We start from the raw sequence: 18,586 nt of genomic DNA, 5'->3' as shown, positions 1-18,586 counted from the left end.
CAGCAATCTGCATAATTTGTTTCTAAGTCAATTATTATATTAAATACTCACAACAGCAAGAGATGATATTCAGAATTTGTAATGTCTTTAGAAATATGCTATTGCTATCATGTCACAATAATTTTGAATGTGTTAAAAGATGGCCATTTCTAAAACCACAGTTGCTATGCGAAAATCGAATTTACGAAAACAAAATCATTCACCTTTCATAAATCACAGGTGAACTCTCACTTTTCTTTTCCCATTAACTTCTTTTTGATTTAATGAATATTCATAAATCATTAATTCCTTTTGTAGCAAAGAATACGTTTAATTTCTTAAATCTTCCACTTCTCAAACAATATTAACACCATCTTCTATGCATTTGATAATCCTCACCGTAATAAAATTCATTAAAGATCAAAATAAAGGCAACTATTGAAAAAAAATATTTTAAACTTAACGTTAAAGACATCTTTTCTTGATGTCTCATACATTAGAATTGCAAAGGAAGGTGTCACGCACGCATGTATATGGCCTCTCTCCGAGCCTTCCACTAAAAAGAAGTTAAAATATTGGACTATGGTATAACTGAAATCAGGGTTCAATCAATAGTCAACTCCCCAAAGTATCACAGGTCGAATTCTTGGCTATCAGTTTTAAGTCTGTCTACGCAATGTCTATTGTATGAAATTCTAAATATGCGTAGATGCAATGTTATCAAGGACATGCGCTACGAAGTATCTTTTGAAACATTATGTGGCACGTGGCATGAGATAAGAATTTCTTTTCGAATTTAAATAGGATTCAAAAACATTTTAATATTACAAAATGTATAAATTTATTTCCAATTTTATTTCGTTTTCACATTCATACAATGTTATAAATTTTAATACGGTTCAAACTTGGTAGAAGAGATTGCATTGGATTTCGAATTATTCTAAAACTTTTAAATTTCTACATTGAACTGTTTTCAAGGTCTTCCTTCTTGGAGAATCGAATGGACGAAAAGGTACTAATTAAGCGTTTTATTTTTACTCGTTAAAAAATTAAAAAGAATTAAATTAGATAAAAATCATTCAAAATTTAAAATTTATCTGTTTATTTCAAATACTTTTATATGTTCACTTTGGAACGCAATTTAATATAATACAAATAAATCGATATCATTAAATATAGGGTAATCCTAATAAAAGGGGCTCAGAGTTTCGTGTAGAAATAACTAATGGGTAATGGTTACTTGCTTAAAGTGTACGCTTTCTGTTAACGAAACAACAATGCTAGCTCGGCATCAGAGGGGAGAGCTGGGGATTTTCCCCGGGCTCGAGAAAACTTAAGAGGCCCGTAGTAGTTGTTATTCGTATAAATTAATGTTATTTTTACTAACAAAAATAAAATCTTTAAAACTACTTTTTATTAATAAAATACATTTTAATAAATGAAAAACGTAGAAACAAAAACAATGGCTAAGGTTGAATATAAAAATAATAGTAATTTTAACAAGAAAAATCTTAGAATACTGCAACAATCTATTCTTGAAGATAAGATTAATAAAAAATTAATTTTATTCATTTCTGTAATTTTTTAATTTTTTTATGATAATTGTCAGTTTTTCGATGCTTTCAAGTTAATATTTTCTAGAATAAAGAACGAAAATGATATAGCAAGAGTGCAAAATTATTCATTTTGTACTCTTATAAATTGATCTGTAAAAATTTAAGTAATTACACAAGGCAGAAAATGATTAACTCATAACAACACCAAACTCATTTCATTAAAAATTAATTTAAGTAATATATTTATGAACAAATTCAATGTTATCGTTGAATTTGTTATTAAACTAATTATTTAAGAATTTTTAATGAGAAATTTATATTAAAAAAAAGTAAATTATCTGAAAATAAAACTAATTTACAAACCATAAACGTTAAAAAATTTCTATTTTAGGATTAAAGTTATGTTAAAGATAAAAATTCAAAAATTATAATAGTATTTACACATATTTTAATAACACGTAAATGTCTTGTTTTAAATTCATGTCCGTAGGGGAAAAGCAATTTGATTTTATCCTATCAAAATTATTGATGTAATAAAATTAATACATCAATATTTGAATTAGAACTACGTACGCCAATAATTTTAGAGAATGTCCCTCAAAAAATTTCATTGGAGTCAAATGGTGCAGCTGCATAAACAAAGACTGAAGTAGAAGTATACACATCTACTATAAAATTTATGTAGCCGATTAGATATTTGTATGAATAGTCTTCGATATACGTACTTTAGTAACGATAATGAAAACAATTTATAAAACATTCATATTCCTTTCCTGTAAAGTTTAGAAGGCCGTACCATTGGCTTAGCCTTTGAAGAGAAGTAAGAGGTAAGGAGAGAGTGAAGAGGTGAAGAAGGGGTAAGGAAGATAGGAAAGTGTACAGTGAGATCAATTTATAAAACAATAAAAACAGTTTCAATGCTAAATATTCAGAACTACATCGATAATTTGAGATACAAATGACCTAAAAATCAATATATATGAAATCGACTTTCAGAAATAATTCCACTTATAGATCCACAAAAATTTGTCATTTCAACGAGCATAAGGACGTACTTAAAAAAAAAAATGCATAATTTTCTTATAGTTTTACCGTGTATTAACTTTAATACAATTTGAATACGGAGAATTTTTAGCAGTGTATTTAATTAATGAGTTGTGGTTTATTTTCCGAAACAATATGCTATATACAGTATTTTCAAATGCAATTTTAATGACTTTTCGATTTACGCCCGTTTTACGCCAATCTTGGAACAGAAAGTGGGGGTTGACTGTATTTGTATAATACCTGCTACACATGCACACAATACATATACGCAAGTAATTGTTATATACAATTGTTCTATTGTTATAATAGAAAATTCTGAATTACACACAATTCGGAAATTTTTTTACTATTACTAGTATTTCTAAAACTTAAAAAATAATTATACATAAGTTTGAGTATAAGTTTGCTTTTTATCACTTTTTTTAAACAACAAGATATACTTAGAACTCTCTCTCAGATAACTGAAATTTTAAAACAATTTCAGTTATTTTCTAAAAATTTTCAGAAAAAATAATGCAAACTAAACAAGGTTGAGAAACACTAATAGACACACACCATGCACCTATTTGGTAAAGTATATTATTTAGTAATGTTACAACAGCAACAGAAAGAAAAAAAATACTGAATCATTATTTTTTTAACATCCATATGATCTGACAAGCAATAAGTAGAATATAAACATTGTATTTGTCCATTCACTCATTTCTTCTTTGCGTCTTGAGTCATACCATGAATATTCCTAATTATAATGTCATTTCTTTGCATGTCAACTAGTTAGATATTAATAAAAAAGTTTAAAATAAGCAAAATATGTTTATTATTTGGGAATTTTAACACGTAAATTTATTTGTAAACTACAATAAATAAGAAATTCAAATTTATTACATGCAATACTGCGAAATTTTAATCTATATAAATGGGGATGTTTGTTTGTTCACTATACACTCCTAGGCCGTCCTACCAATTGCTACGAAATTCGGCAATTACGTTTACATACTTCTAATTTGGATAATGTCGTAATCACACCCCGAAATATCTATTGAATTTCTGTAAATCAATTAATTTCTATCTAAATTCGATTTGCTGGTGTACACGTAGCGTCATCTATTGCCAAAAATTTAACAAAATAATAAACTAAATATTGTTTGTACATGAAAGGATATAATTTTTTAAAAAATATATATAATATTCACTTAATTACTATGGCAATGATATAGCGCAAAATAGAAGCGCTATATCATTGTCGAACAGCGACTTGTAGCACATAGCACTTGTCTGTGTGGAATCAAAAGTATTATCCTCTGAAAAGTCTATACCAGTGTTTCTCAACGGGGGCGATATCGCCCCCATGTGGGCGTTTTTCCATGTTGAGGGGGCGATTTGTAACAATTTATATTTTGGGGGCGAAAAACAATTTTCTGGGCGATACAGTAAAACATTATATTAAGAATAATTAGATATTTTATTCGTTATATCGTATAATAATTAAACAAATAACATTATGCTACTAGTCTATTCAATGCAGTACGAATTTGGCGTTAGTCTTGGCCCTCGGCATCGGAATTTTGAAGTAAAGGGGGCCATATTACCTTGAAGGCTGCCATAATTCCTTAGAGCTTTAGAAACACTGGTCTATACTGTAGTAAGTATATGTATTTAATCTTCCACATCTAACGACTCGGGTTTTTTCATTTCTGAACTGCACTTTCTTAATTCTAATAAGTTCCCTCCAGTAGCAGACTACATAAAACCACGGAACACTGGTAGTTAGTTAGTCGTGGGTTCGGGCATACCCAACGGGCTGGCCACGTGGAGTTTTCCATATTTTCTTCACGTTAGTAACACCTAAATAGGGTCCAATAAAAGTCTTCCCGGAATGCATCCCCCTCGTCAAATCGCTCACGTATCGTGTTGCCGTAACCAAATAAGCCAAACTAATTTTAAAGAGCGATTATTTATTGTCACATCGTCACAATACCGGACTGCGACTTTTCGTCAGAATGTTCTCAATTCTTTTACTGGATTCTTGCCCCTGTACATCATACTTTTCCTGTTAGCAACAGAGTAGTGTCGGTCTTTAATCTAACTCCATTAGGGGAAAAATTCTGAATCGAAGTAACGTGACTTCCGTTCTAAATCAGAAGTTTGTATATAGTTAATCTGGGCCTTCTGCCCCTAAGATTTTCACATCTGGTCTTGACTTTCATCTATCTAACTTCTTTCTCGAGATTAAGGAAGGACAGATAACAGTCAGTCAGAATTTAAAGGTCTACAATTTTTTTAAATTGCAGCCCAATAATTTTTCTATAAACGCAATATTTACGAGAACATACTTTCCACGTAGTTTAAACAATCTGTTGCAAAAATATAAACACTTTATTATCATATAAAAGCAATACTCTCGCATTTTTACAATACTTTTTTTTTATTTAAACAAATTTTATATCAAGTCTTTCGACGTTAAGGTTAGCAACTTCGATCACATGCGGGCCATCACAACCTATCCAGCACGGATCGTTTTTCAAATATTAATACACACCAGTATTAAGTGGTAGTCGTTGACCATCCTCTGTTTGGGAGGAGGTGAACAACTACTAATTGGTCGAATTACTTCGACCCCCTTCCGCAACAGCCCCTTCTTTCTATTGGACCAGCGGTATGGTGACATTCGAATAGGAAAATTACATAATACTAGGTTACAGGCCAGCACAAAATATGTTTTAGGTGGTTTTCGAGGGTGCCGAGTTTAAATATTTGGTACGTTTTTCCCGAAATTTGATTCGTTGGCAGATTACCGTTTGATATTCGGCTGTGAATAATACAGTTTCTTAGAGTTAAGATTAGGACAAATATGATATTTTAAATATCTCATTTTTAATTGGTGTCTACTTGACCAACAAAACTGTGCCATTTCGTATCATCCTAGTATCGCGATAAATATGACAATGATAGGCTGAAATAACCAAACTCTTTATATGTTTTAGTTTCATTGTTTGTTATATTATAGAATTTGATTTATATAACTACAAAAGTTATCTTACATAAGGATTTATCACAAGAAAAATTCTTTATTCCTCTACTGTACACAATTTAAAGAATTTTTAAAATGTGTTAGATTGGGCACTCGGTGTGATAAACCCTTACGTAAGATAACCTTTGTAAATATAAATCAAATACTATCATATAATAAAGGGTTACTATAATCAATAAAGGGTTAGAAGTAAGAAATAATCTAATAATCTTAATCTTTGTTGTTACTTTTTGCCCGAGCAACGCCGAGCTCACCTGCTAGTATACTTATAAGACAGAACTTCTAACATAGTCATATCGATTCCAGGCTGCAATTTTTAATTTATTTAATTTAACGTAGGCCTATATGCTCTCCATCTCAAATTAATAGTGGTTTTTCCCTGTAAATCATATTTTTCCTTTAACAATAGGGTCGTGCCGGTCATCTATCTAACACCTTTTGGTGACAATTTCTGAATTAAAATAATGCGTCTTTCTGTTTGCATCGGAAATTCATATATAGTTAATCGGGGCCTCCTGCCCCAAAGACTTATGTACTATACCACCCAATGTTCTAATTAAGCAATAACAACTATTGCCTATCCAACCAAAAGGTGGCATTAATCAAAACCTTGAAGTTTTAATGTATAACTATGTTTCTGTTGCTACGTCAAGGATTTGAAAAGTGAACAGCACACTGTAATTAAATTTTATTTTAAAGTGGATCTTTCTACTAAAACTAGTACAAAAAAGCAATTGGTAATGAGGCTTTAAACCAGTCTAATATTCTACACCAAAGTTGAAATTTCAAAAGGTGTCTCATATTTCAATATTTATCGGAGTTTTTTTTTTATTCACAAGGCATAGCACACAAAGAATTAGTACCAGAATGAAGAAGAATGAATTCAAAGTTTTATAAAGTAGAATTGAATTGTCACCCAAACATTCAACATTCTTTGGCATTCATTCCCAAGATTTTTTCTGTTGGATAATAACATACCATTTTATAAAGCTGCAAGCATGCATCAACTTTTGATACGAAAACGAATCCCTACTTCTTATTACCCCCTTACCAGATTAGTACTCTCCAGACTATTTTCTATTCCCAAGTTAAAACTTTTTGGATGATGGAAACATCCACAAATTGATGGACAATTTGTGGATGTTTTCATCATCAAAAACTTTGTGACTGATAAATTAAAGACAATTGGGAAAAGAGGAATTTTCTGTTCTTCAAAAATTGTAAGATCACTAAAGTTGCATTTATGCCAATGGATGATGCTTTGAATATGTTAGGATCTTTTGTTGCGTTTAGATCTCTAATCAAATAATTCTCTTAAATGAGAATTATTTGATTACAGATCTCTCACAAAGAACTACAAGTTGAGTGATTATAATGATCCGGACTGGACTCTGGTCATGTTCTTCTCGTTCGACTGACACGAACAAAATGATAACCTCAAATCTCACGACCACCCAAAAAGAAACCTGTTTGGATTCCCGGTGGTTAGGTATTCCACAATTTTTATCTCTAATAAATTTTATTTAATTTTAAGTTATGCTTAAATATAACAAATTAGAGAAAATTATTCATTATTTTAAATAAAATAGTGAAAATTTCTTGGAAACAAATTAAATCACTTCAAGCTTATATTTTTGTAAGATTTCTAGTTCCAAATAGGCCACAATAGATATTGGGGGTGTCTTAAAAATACACTCAATAGTGCCATAAACTGTAAACAGGCTTGTAATCATTCTGTGAACATATTCTTGAATATAACATGAAATTTAGGACCATAGAAAAATTTGAAAAAAATCAAGATCTTGACTTCAAAGCTAACAAGGTTTTATTGTATTTATAAGTCATTGCAAAACATAAGGCATTTTGAAACTGTACAGTACACATTTTAACTTGAAAGGGAAATTTGAAGGGATTACTGGTATACTGGGAATGAATACTGATTCTCCTTGACCACATCCTAGGAGAATTGTTACATCTATTATATTTTTGAGGAGATTAGTGACTTTTAAACATTTACAGTTTTAAAACACTTCTGTTCCTCAGCAACATGACTGCAAAACCTACTTTTAAAAGATCTTCATGTTCAGGGACTATGTAATCAGCAAGTTCAAAAACTCAATAGGATAATGGTCAACTTCATCCTCATTTAGTGTTGGGTTAAAACTATGTCATCTAAACAATTATCTTCCCAAACCCATTGAGAAACATTATCTGAGATTCACTCTTCATTTCTGAGAATCTATCTCCAGAGCCAAAAAAAATGTAATAGTAGCATTGTTTGGAAATGGAACATCTAATTTTTAACACTTTAGGAAATGATAAAGAGAAGATGCTGTTCCTTGGATACAGGGGCAGATCCAGGGGGTGCAAGGGTGTATACACACCTCCCTAAAATCATAAGTAGAAAAAAGAGTTTCCATGGTAGAACTATAGTACAAAGGATATTGTTAAGTTCAATATACAATTAAACAAAATTGTAACACGTGTCAGGTGTGTTTATGTTATCGAGCGTTCGATGTACAGTCCACAGAATTGTCACATGTGTCAGGTGTGTCAACGTAATCATATCCCTAAGAATGTGGGGCAAGATTTTCCCGCCTAGAGAGGGAGAAATTGTGTGCTTCTCTTTGGTGTGTCAGGTCAGTACTGACCAGTGTGTGTAGCTGTGTGGCTGCTAAAGAACCAGTGTTGTGTTTAATTGTCAGGTGCCAGAGTGTCACTCAATTGTGGAGAAATTAAAAGTTTGAGTATTTTTTGTTCTGTTTTTAAACAATTTGTGTACTGTTTTAGAAAGTGTAAACAGAAACATTTTACATCATTTTACAGAACATGTTGACATGAAGTGCACCTCCATAAATGAAATTTCTGGATCCATCCCTTTACCCACAACAAAGTAAATAATTCCATAATTTAATATAACTTTACTCTAAACTAGAATAAATTTATAGTATATTCTTCTTGTTCATCTTCGACAAAGTTTACTGTATGACGAGATAAAAAAATAATAAATTCTAAAAAAATAATAAATAAATAAATCAGCAATGAGTTGCTCAACTTTCCCAGCAACATTTAAAATTTTGATGGCACTATCTGTTATTATATTTTATTTTAAAAACTTTTTATATTTTTAACTATTATAAAATGCAAAACCTTAATTTTGAGGGTAGGCATGAATTTTATAAAACATTGTAAATGCTAATAGCAAGTAAAACCATCATTAACTCCGACCCTACTGGAGATACACGATCCCATTTATCTCCCCACCCCTTCGAACTTTAACCACCAAAATTTAATAGCATCATACACAAACCTCCCTGCAAAATTTCAGAAATTTTCGCCAAAAAACACAGAAGTTATTAAGCTTCAAAGAGGGAAAACAAAATCATTGCCCCCCACACACACTAACATCCATACATACAGAAATTACCCCCAAATTTTTTTTGCATTTCTTTACATTTCAAGATGTCCTAAGTCCAAAAATGTAAAAATCTGGGGGAGGTCATTTTTTGCCAGATCACCATACTATATAACAGCCAAGAAAGTAATATTTAAACTTTGCCAATGAGCCCAGCTAAATATGAATGAGTTTCATAAAAATTCTCATAGAATTTCAAAATCTGTTACTAATTGAAAATGTTGATGCATGGATGTTTAATAATGCTACATGGACCAGAACTTAATCATAATATTAATATATCAAAAAATATTTTTGAAAATGCTTTTATTAATATATCAAAAAATTTTTAAAACTGACTTATGACCCAAACCAGAAGTTTGTATATAGTTAGTTGGGGCCTCCTGCCCCTAAGCTTTTTACGAGGGCTATTTTTTAAATAAGGTCCATTTTTTAATAAGAAGAAAAATACTGTAAATATCATTAAAATATATTTTTTTCCCACATTCTACATACTTTTATCTACTTTTCTACATAATTTTCATTTTTGTTCAAACATTTGTCATACCGCTCAAAAATCTTTTTAATTCCGTCTTCAAAGAAATCTGCCACCAGAAGACATTAGGCCATGCTGCTTGTCTTGTATGGCACAACAGAGTTTTCTAAGATCATACAATAAACATCAGAATTGATTGTTGTGCATCTTCGCATAAAATCCAATAACAAAGTCCCTTTCCAGTCCCAAAAGACAGTTACCATGATCTTTCGTGCTGAAATCAAATAACAGATCATATCTTACAGTCGGTGGGCAACTCAATTTTCTTAAACATTATAAACTTCTACAGTTCAGCACACAGAGAGACGATACGGCTGCAAATGGCATCTAAGCACACGCAAAGCATGCTGAAAGCAGATGCTCATGCACACTGCTGCAATCGTGTGTCATTCTCACTCTCATTCACAAACGGACCTTATTTAAAAAATAGCCCTCGTATATCTGGTCTCAGCTTTTCTATCTAACTACATTCAAAAGATTAAGGAAGGGCAGACAGATAGAACAATGACAGTTGGAATTATAGGTCTACAATTTTTTCAGATTGTAGTCCAATAAATGCAATACCATATGTCAAAGATCAGGAAACCATGCTTTGACAATTATATGATTTCCTAAGATCAGAAAATCATATAGTAACTGATTGGAAGCTTGACCCATTAAAAAAAGATTTGATTGAATTAGATTGATAGTGTAAGGCAATGCAATACATGGGCAATCAACAAAAGGGAGGTGCTTCCTGTGAGGACTTTTATGGAAAACTGGCCCCTTCATTAGATATTACACATGAAGAAACCCAAGAAAACTCCACATGGCCAGCTTGTTGGTAAGGTGAAAATCTGCAACCAACTATCTATCAGTGTTCGGTAATTTTGTTCATTTGGCCACTGGTAAGCCTAAAAAACCAACACTACATGTAAAAAGTTTATATCCAAAATGGTGATATTTAACTAGGAAAAGTGTTGACACAAACAAAAATCACCTTTGTAATCCTAGCAACATATTTATTAAAATTAATAACATTTTATTTTATTGTAGAAATGTATTTATTTGTAATCCTAGAAATGTATTTATTTTAATAAATACATTTCTAGGATTACAAAGGTGATTTTTGTTTGTGTAAAAAAGTTTATTTTATTTCAAGTATAATTTTCTTTTATTATAAACCATTTCTTTAAAGATATTAAAATAAAAAAACTCACATAAGAATCAATCATTTTTTATTTTAAGTCAATTTTATTACATTTGTCCCAAAAAAGTTGGACCTCTTGCCCTGAAAGTATAATTCCAACCACGTCTAATAAAAAAGCCAATCTTAAAAACCTATTGTAGTAGAGTCTCGAAAACTCAGCCTAATGTGGACCGAAGGGTGGCCGAGTTTGTGAAAATGCTGGGTTATCGGGAATGGGGTTAAAAAACGATAAGTATGCATGTTTCCTCAGAAAATATTGTACTGTACTTGTATGTATTGTTTGCTTGAGAATACAACAGAGAATAAACTGCCCAAATACCCTTAAACAAAGGAAAAGTATGTCCTTTATGAAGACATAGAGCCTTTACTACATGAAAATGAAAATTAATGAATACACTGTGTACAGTAATTTACTTGATAAGACAGACCTCAGAAAAATACTTTATGAGAGCTTTTATATTTTTATAAAGCTGTCTATAATGAAAATTAATTAACTAAGGATTTTTTTGCCCTGCCAGTGTGTGGCCGAGTTATCCAGACTGCCGGGTAATCGAGTGCCAAGTTTGAGACTCTACTGTATTGCCATAAAGAGAACAAAGAGTGAATAAATGATTAAAAGTACTACAAGTTCTGCAACAATCTTTCTACAAAACATGTTTTTATTTCTCAGTCTTTGCATTGCACAATCAGTAATTCCTAGTTATCCAGTTAGCCTATCTATAATGTAAGGTTGCAAGTATACTGTAGCTTTCCAGGATTATCCTGAATACATGAGTAAAGTTTCATAGAAATCTGCTCATTTGTTCTCACATGATATTCAAACAGAAAAACAAGTGTTCAATTTTTAAAGCAATTATATAAATTTTTTTAGTACTTTTACGTTCTTGTTATATATTTTAGTTTAGTTTTAATTTATTTTTACTAAGAACTTTTGTTTCTCCCTATTAAATGAAGAGATCTAATTTTTTCCCAGTAATTATCTTAAATAATAAATAAATGTATCTTTAATAAAAACTGATTATATAAAGATTAATATTTTATTTCAAATGTTAAAAAATTTTTAAAAATTACAATAAATTTACAAATCATGTTACATTATTTCAAATTACTTGAATATAAAAAGATAATTTTATTTCAGAAATTCCCCATTTTTAACAAAATTAGAAATGAAATTTTATATATATATTTTTTTCATTTAGTAGAAAATTATAAAATAAACTTTATACCTTAAATTATATTTTTCCTGTAAATTCATATTATTCAAATAAAACAGAGATCAAGAACTTCACAAGTATAGTATATTTAAATTTTCAATCTCTTAATACAGTGATACCTCATACTTCAAACGCTTCAGAGTTCGAAAACTAAATTTAACAAAATTCATCTTAGAGTTTGAACTGTGCATGCTGTAAAAAAAAAAAAAAAAGAGGTGCTCAAAGTGTAAACACAATCTGTTATGCACCCAAGTCATCTCTTGCTCTTGCACTATGCTCGTATGTTTTCAGTGCTTTTTTTTTTGCTTTATTTTTGATGTGTTTGATTATATATATAATGTTATTTGTTGATCTTTAACCATTTCTTCTTGCAATTTTTATTTGTCGACAGCTTTTGGGTATTCCATACATGTTGTATCCTTAGTTCAAAATTTCCTGAACGATACTTTTTAAACCACATTTGACACGTTTGAAGTTTAAGAGCATCTTTCCCATACACATTACAATTTAATTTTTTTTTTCTTACAATTTTACAGCATTATATCCTTTCCAAAACCCAAAGCATATCATCTCTGATATGTTTTTTATCTGAAGACATTTTAATTTGATTTTACTCAACAAAATATGAAGTTTAAAATAATCTTCTAAACAAAGAATACAATCTCACATTAGCAATGTTAAATTTTACAATTATTATAATTAAATCACACATCTATGTAAAGTAGTGACAGCTTTGTTAAACTCAATATAACCTTTACTTATTAACCATGGCATCCGAGTATGTAGACAACAAAGTCTAAGAGAAAGTTGTAATATCGACGATTGAGGTGAAAAAGGAAGTTATCACGAAGCGTGAAAGAGGTACAGTACACGTGGAGCGGATCAAACAGTAGTGTCGACGTGGAAGTCGACGGTGTACGATCAGTTAATCCAGTTTTCAGTTTAATATACTGTACTTACGTATTTTATTTATTGTTTTCGTGTTTTAACTTATCATCAGGACATTTAATTGTTATTTTACCTTAAATTCTTGTTTCAAGTTTATCGAAATGAGTATTGTTTAGGGTCTTGGGAATGGATTAATTCACTTTCTAATGAGACAAATTGATTCGGAGTTCGAACATTCTCCTAGAATAAATTAAATTCGAAGTACGAGGAACCATTGTATTAATTATGGCAAATAAAACGAAACTTTGTATCGTGTTAAAAGTAACATGTTGTACCAAGCTTCCTATATATTAAAATTTTTTTTTTATATTTATATGAAACCAAAAATTCAAACTTGTATATATAGAATACTGGATTCTCATGTAAAATATAGTTTCAAAAACAAAAAAGTCTTCTTATAATACTATATATAGATACATTTCAATCAAAACACGTTACCTTTACTCGATAGATAATTGACAATTTTTAAATTTCCGACAACACTCTTATCGCTATCCACAAACCACGTGGTCGTTTTACTTGTAACAAGGCATTTAGTGTTGCCAACTGTACTTTGGCATCATCAGAGTCGGTAGATGTTAGTATCTAACTGTTCTAATCTAAGTTTTCATCTTAGTAGTTCAAAAAACAGAGTTTTGTGCTTAGTGCAATATTAACTCTTCTTCAGAGTTCTAAGCAAGCTAGCTAAGCAGTAGGTTAATCGCTAATTATTGTTATGAACGACATACTAGTAATAAAAAAAGTAATAAATTTTAGTAAGTCAAATACCTGTAAAAGTTTTAAAATAAATCATAAATTTATCAACGTCTCGTGAAAAAAGAAACAGTAAATTCGTTAATACATTTGTATTTTAAAATCTAAATCGACAGATTTACAGCGTAATTGAATCCTTGGGGACGGGTGACTTAATATCATGGGGTCGAGCAACATAGTATACCTATTACCTGGGTTTTTTTAACTCTTTCCGCCCTGTGGGCACTGATAGGGCCTCGTTTTTACAAGCCCATTATGGGTTCGGGCAGTCCCACAATGGAGCGGCCGGGTGGTGAAGGACGGAGCTCAACAAATCCGAACGGACCACCCCCCCGAAAAATTCCTAAGGATTATTTGACCCGTCCGGGTTCCCAGATTCTATTCCTCAGAGCAGTAGTATGCCACCTTGCCACCTTTCCACCTTGACCGCTCGGCAAGTCCGCCGTAAGCGGGCGTGCAAGGCGTGCACCGCACGCGGGTGGTACGTCCAGGGGGCGGCAAATCGAGCGATCGGTCACGAATTATCAAAGTCATTGTCATAATACCCACCCTACTTATAGCATAAGAAATGTCTTCTCATAAAGAAAAAAAATCCGACCGGCGCGCAATTACTATATTCTTATTTATATTATAGCTTAACAGCGCCTCTCTTGGCATTTATCAGAATTAAGATGCAATGCGAAACGTCTGTCGGCAGGTTGAACCATCCGGCGGTGCCCGAAAAGCCAAGTACCCATAGTCGTGCTCTATGACGGAAGTTGACAGGACTGGCGAAAATAGGGAATCCCCACAGAGCTTACTTCTCAATTTGTACTTGTACGCATTCGAACAGTTCTATCGCATATCAAATTGCAATTCTTTTGTTAATAATTCTTCCGACATGGGTCTAAGTATAATTAATGATATTTTAACTTGGTTAGGATTTAAATCTGAAACTTAAAGACGATTCGAGTAGTGAAACATACATTGACGGTATTGATTTGTTTAATGAAATCAATATTTTAAAGTTGCATTTTCCAGAAAACCAATCTAATGATCCACACACTCTATTACGATATCTTTTTACTGATGACTTAATTTCAACATTTCCGAACACAGCAATAGCACTAAGAATATTACTTACATTGCCGTTTTCAGTTGCATTTGGTGAAAGGTCTTTTTCAAAGTTAAAAATTATAAAAAAAAAAAACTATTTAAGATCAACAATGCACAAGCAAAGACTAAGTAATTTAGCTATAGTTTCAATTGAACATGAAATCTTAGACAGCTTGGATACAAAAAAAAATTGATAGAAGGTTTCGCAAACATAAAGGCAAAAAGAATAAATATTTTTGTAGATAAATATTTATATGGTTTTATACTTAAGCAAACAAAAATAACTTAGTAATAATAAATTAGTTTTTCTCTGTAAAGTATTTCTTTTCTTTTTTCACACCCTTATGAGACAACACTAAAGAGCCTTTCTGGCAACCTCGGCGTAGATAGTCGTAGTTAAAAAGGGGGTTGCATAATCGGTATTGCACACGGGCTTTAAAACAGCTAGCGGCGCCCCTGCCGCTCGGCCATCCGGTCATCTCTATTACCTGGGGTAATAGAGATGACCTTAATAGTGTTACTACCTGGGGTAGTAACACTATTAAGTTATTAAAAATAACACTTTAGATTCGTTATATTTCTTTATGTCGGGGCTTTGGGGGCCCAGATATCTTAGTTACCCCAGTCACCTCGGAAGTTACGCCTCTGTTTATCATTTAACAAGCGTTAAACAGTACTTTATCCTTATTAGTAATTTTTAAAACTACAGTACTTCATTTAAAAGGGTTTTGTTTTAGTATGTCAATAAAACAAAACAATAAAATGACTGTATCTTCAGAAATTTGAAAAAGCCCTAGTAAATTTCCTAGAATTTTTAAACTCTAAATGTATCCTAAAACTTGTCAATCAACCCTAAATCTAGGGTCAAGATGGCAACCTACAGTTCTGGGGGATCCGGGATCGGATCAGGATGGATGAAAAAACTCCAGGAATTTTTTGGGGTGGTCCATCCGGATATATCGTGTCCCGTCCCTCTCCACCTGACTTAATACATAATAGACTTGCTTAAAAAAACCGACAGAGCAGAAACAGTTTTAAAAAGGTCATCATCTGCTAAGACAAGACAATAATTTTTTTAATTATAAAATTAATATTTATTTTTAAAAAGATTCAAATTAATCACTGAATTTTAAAAATTTATTCTAAAATTTTCAATGTTTTTAATTAGAATTTCAAGATTCAATTTTTCGACACGGATTTTTTTGTTATTTTCAAAAATCTGACAAATGTCTTCTCAAATTAAGTAATAATTAAATTTACAGATAAAATTATTCATTGTTGTCTATTTTTATAGTTATTTTATAATATATTGAAATAAGATTGTTAAAATTTTGAAGAAATAAACCAAAACTAAAAAATTAAGATGGCAGAAATCGAAACCGTATCTGAAATAGACGAAGATAATGAAATTTATGATGATTATTTTCACACTGATGATGTCGAATTGGAAGAAATTCGTTTGCATAACGACGATCCTGAATATTTTAAATACGAATGTCTACAGATCGAAGATGCCGAACAATTTTTAAATACAATCATTGACACTGTAAGTACAAAATTACAAATAACATCATCAATGGCGAAAATATTGTTGCATACACATAATTGGGCATTAGAAGATTCTATTGAGCCACGTATGATTAACCAAATATTAGCTAATGCCAGAATTAAAACATTATTTGCATCTTCACAAGTGGAAACTCAGCTTTTAAGTAACAAAAATGAGTACGAATGTTCTGTATGCTACAGAACTATTTCTGTAAAGAATTTTAATAGCTTGGCATGTGGACATCAATTCTGTAGAGATTGCTGGTGCAGTCATTTAACTGTTAAAATTTTGGAAGGTGTTTCAATAAATATAGAATGCATGCAACAGAAATGTAATATATTGGTTCTAGAAGATTTCGTAATCAATATTTTAACAAGTCCACTTCTCAAAGAAAAATATAAAAAACTTATTTTTTCCGAATGCATTTCGAGTCATCCTGAATTAAGATTCTGTCCAGGATCAGACTGTTCCACTGTAATCCGAGCAACAGAAGTTAAAAGTAAACGCGTTATATGTTCGTCTTGCAAAATTCAATTTTGTTTTAAATGTGGTACAGCTTACCATGCACCAAATGATTGTGAAACGATTAAAAATTGGATATTAAAATGTTCTGACGATTCGGAAACAGCTAATTATATTTGTGCTCATACTAAAGACTGTCCAATGTGTCAAGTTACCATAGAAAAAAATGGCGGATGTAACCACATGAAATGCTACAATTGTAAATACGAATTTTGTTGGATGTGTCTTAATGATTGGAAATGTCACGGAACTCAGTATTATCATTGTAGTATATATGATGAAAATACTGATACTGATGATTCTTCTTCTCAAGCGAAACACTCTCTGAAGAAATATTTATTTTACTACGAGCGCTGGCAAAATCATGCGAACAGTCTAAAATTAGAAGAACAAACATTGCAACAAATAAAAAATAAGATTAACGATAAAGTAATGTCTAACCAAGGAACCTGGATTGATTGGCAATATTTAATTGATGGTGCTAACCTTCTTGCAAATTGCCGTTATACTCTTCAATATACTTATCCGTATGCATATTATTTGAGCGCAGGACCTCGAAAGGAATTATTTGAATATCAACAAGCCCAACTTGAAGCTGAAATTGAAAACTTATCGTGGAAAATTGAAAGAGCTGAAAGTACAGATCAAGCAGATTTGCAAGTTCAAATGGATATAGCAGAGAAGAGAAGAACAACTCTTCTTAAGGATTTTTTAATTGTATAAATATCATAAACGAATATTTGTGTAAGCCTATAATAAATATATAATTACTTTAGACCCAATGTTTTTTAATTAAGCTTAAGCGAATTCAGAATTAAATGAAAATGTTTCGTGAAAATTTGTAAACAATAAAATTAGTTTTTATTATTTTAAATTTATGAATATATTAAAGCCAAACTATTACCAGAGTAATTTAGCCCGATTTAATCCGGTAATCGTTTGGCTTTAATATATTCATATAATTATGAGTATTATATAATTATGAGGCTTTGAGATGTTTATATGTTATGACTCTATTTGAGAAATTTATATTTTTATTAAAGCTCATAATTATTTCTTTTTATTAGTAACTAAAAGATATACCCGACGCTGCCCGGGCAAAAAGTAATAAAGATAAATATTAAAATGAAAACCATATTAAAAGTTCGGTTATTTTAGCCTACCCGGTGTTATGTTTATCACGATGTGTCAAGGAGATGAAATCAGGGGAGGAGTGGATGCCGCTGTTTTATGGTAGTCTTACTAGTCTATATTTTCCGCAGGGTTCTAACGTGGCCATGGTTATATCAAAGCCAGAACACTCGATCCATGACGTCATAATGCCGTCCGAGGCTCCAACTTTAAATCCGGTCAAATTTTGGTTTTAAGTTCAAGTTTTAAAGGTGGTTAATTATAATACAGAAGAAGTTAGATTTTAATAAATTATAGAGGAGAAGGTGGTATTATGGAACCCCAATTACATTTTAGTGAATTGTAAACAAGGTATCATAACTACACCCACATTTTTTGTGCAAAAAGTACTTGTAACTATTAAACTAAATGTTCCTAATTGGATTTTTCGTTAGTGTAACTATAAGTATGGTTTTTGAAGGCTTTTGCACAAAAAGTCAGAAAGTAGGCTTAGAGAAAATCAGGTGGTAATATGGAACCTTACTGTATATTTTCAAAAAATGCTTTAATGTAGCCAAAAACAAATAGGAAAGTACAAAGAATGTTAAATAATTACAAAATCATTTACTCCAATGTATTTTAA

General features: G+C 31.2%; 2 protein-coding genes across 2 annotated transcripts in view; one reads left to right on the top strand and one right to left on the bottom strand.

The window, feature by feature from the left end:
- Positions 1-13,487, bottom strand: part of LOC111613056 (glycerol-3-phosphate acyltransferase 1, mitochondrial-like) — a 74,900-nt gene extending 61,413 nt beyond the window's left edge. The window contains exon 1 of the mRNA XM_023354364.1: positions 13,353-13,487. The gene's annotated coding sequence lies outside the window, so the exon portion shown is untranslated. The remainder of the gene's footprint in view (positions 1-13,352) is intronic.
- Positions 124-17,582, top strand: LOC111613074 (potential E3 ubiquitin-protein ligase ariadne-2-like). The gene is made up of 2 exons (XM_023354383.1): positions 124-991; positions 16,100-17,582. The coding sequence occupies exon 2, from the start codon at positions 16,126-16,128 to the stop codon at positions 17,554-17,556; it is 1,431 nt and encodes a 476-aa protein (XP_023210151.1). The 5' UTR covers positions 124-991; positions 16,100-16,125; the 3' UTR covers positions 17,557-17,582.
- Positions 17,583-18,586: the final 1,004 nt, after the last annotated feature.

Source organism: Centruroides sculpturatus, unplaced genomic scaffold (genome assembly GCF_000671375.1).
Source record: "Centruroides sculpturatus isolate CEXI.00-Female unplaced genomic scaffold, Cexi_2.0 scaffold134, whole genome shotgun sequence".
Lineage (NCBI taxonomy): Eukaryota > Metazoa > Arthropoda > Arachnida > Scorpiones > Buthidae > Centruroides > Centruroides sculpturatus.
This window is presented reverse-complemented; position numbering and strand designations above follow the sequence as displayed.

Excerpts from the sequence above, each read along its gene's own strand:
- LOC111613074 (XM_023354383.1), top strand. The coding sequence starts at position 16,126 with ATGGCAGAAATCGAAACCGTATCTGAAATAGACGAAGATAATGAAATT.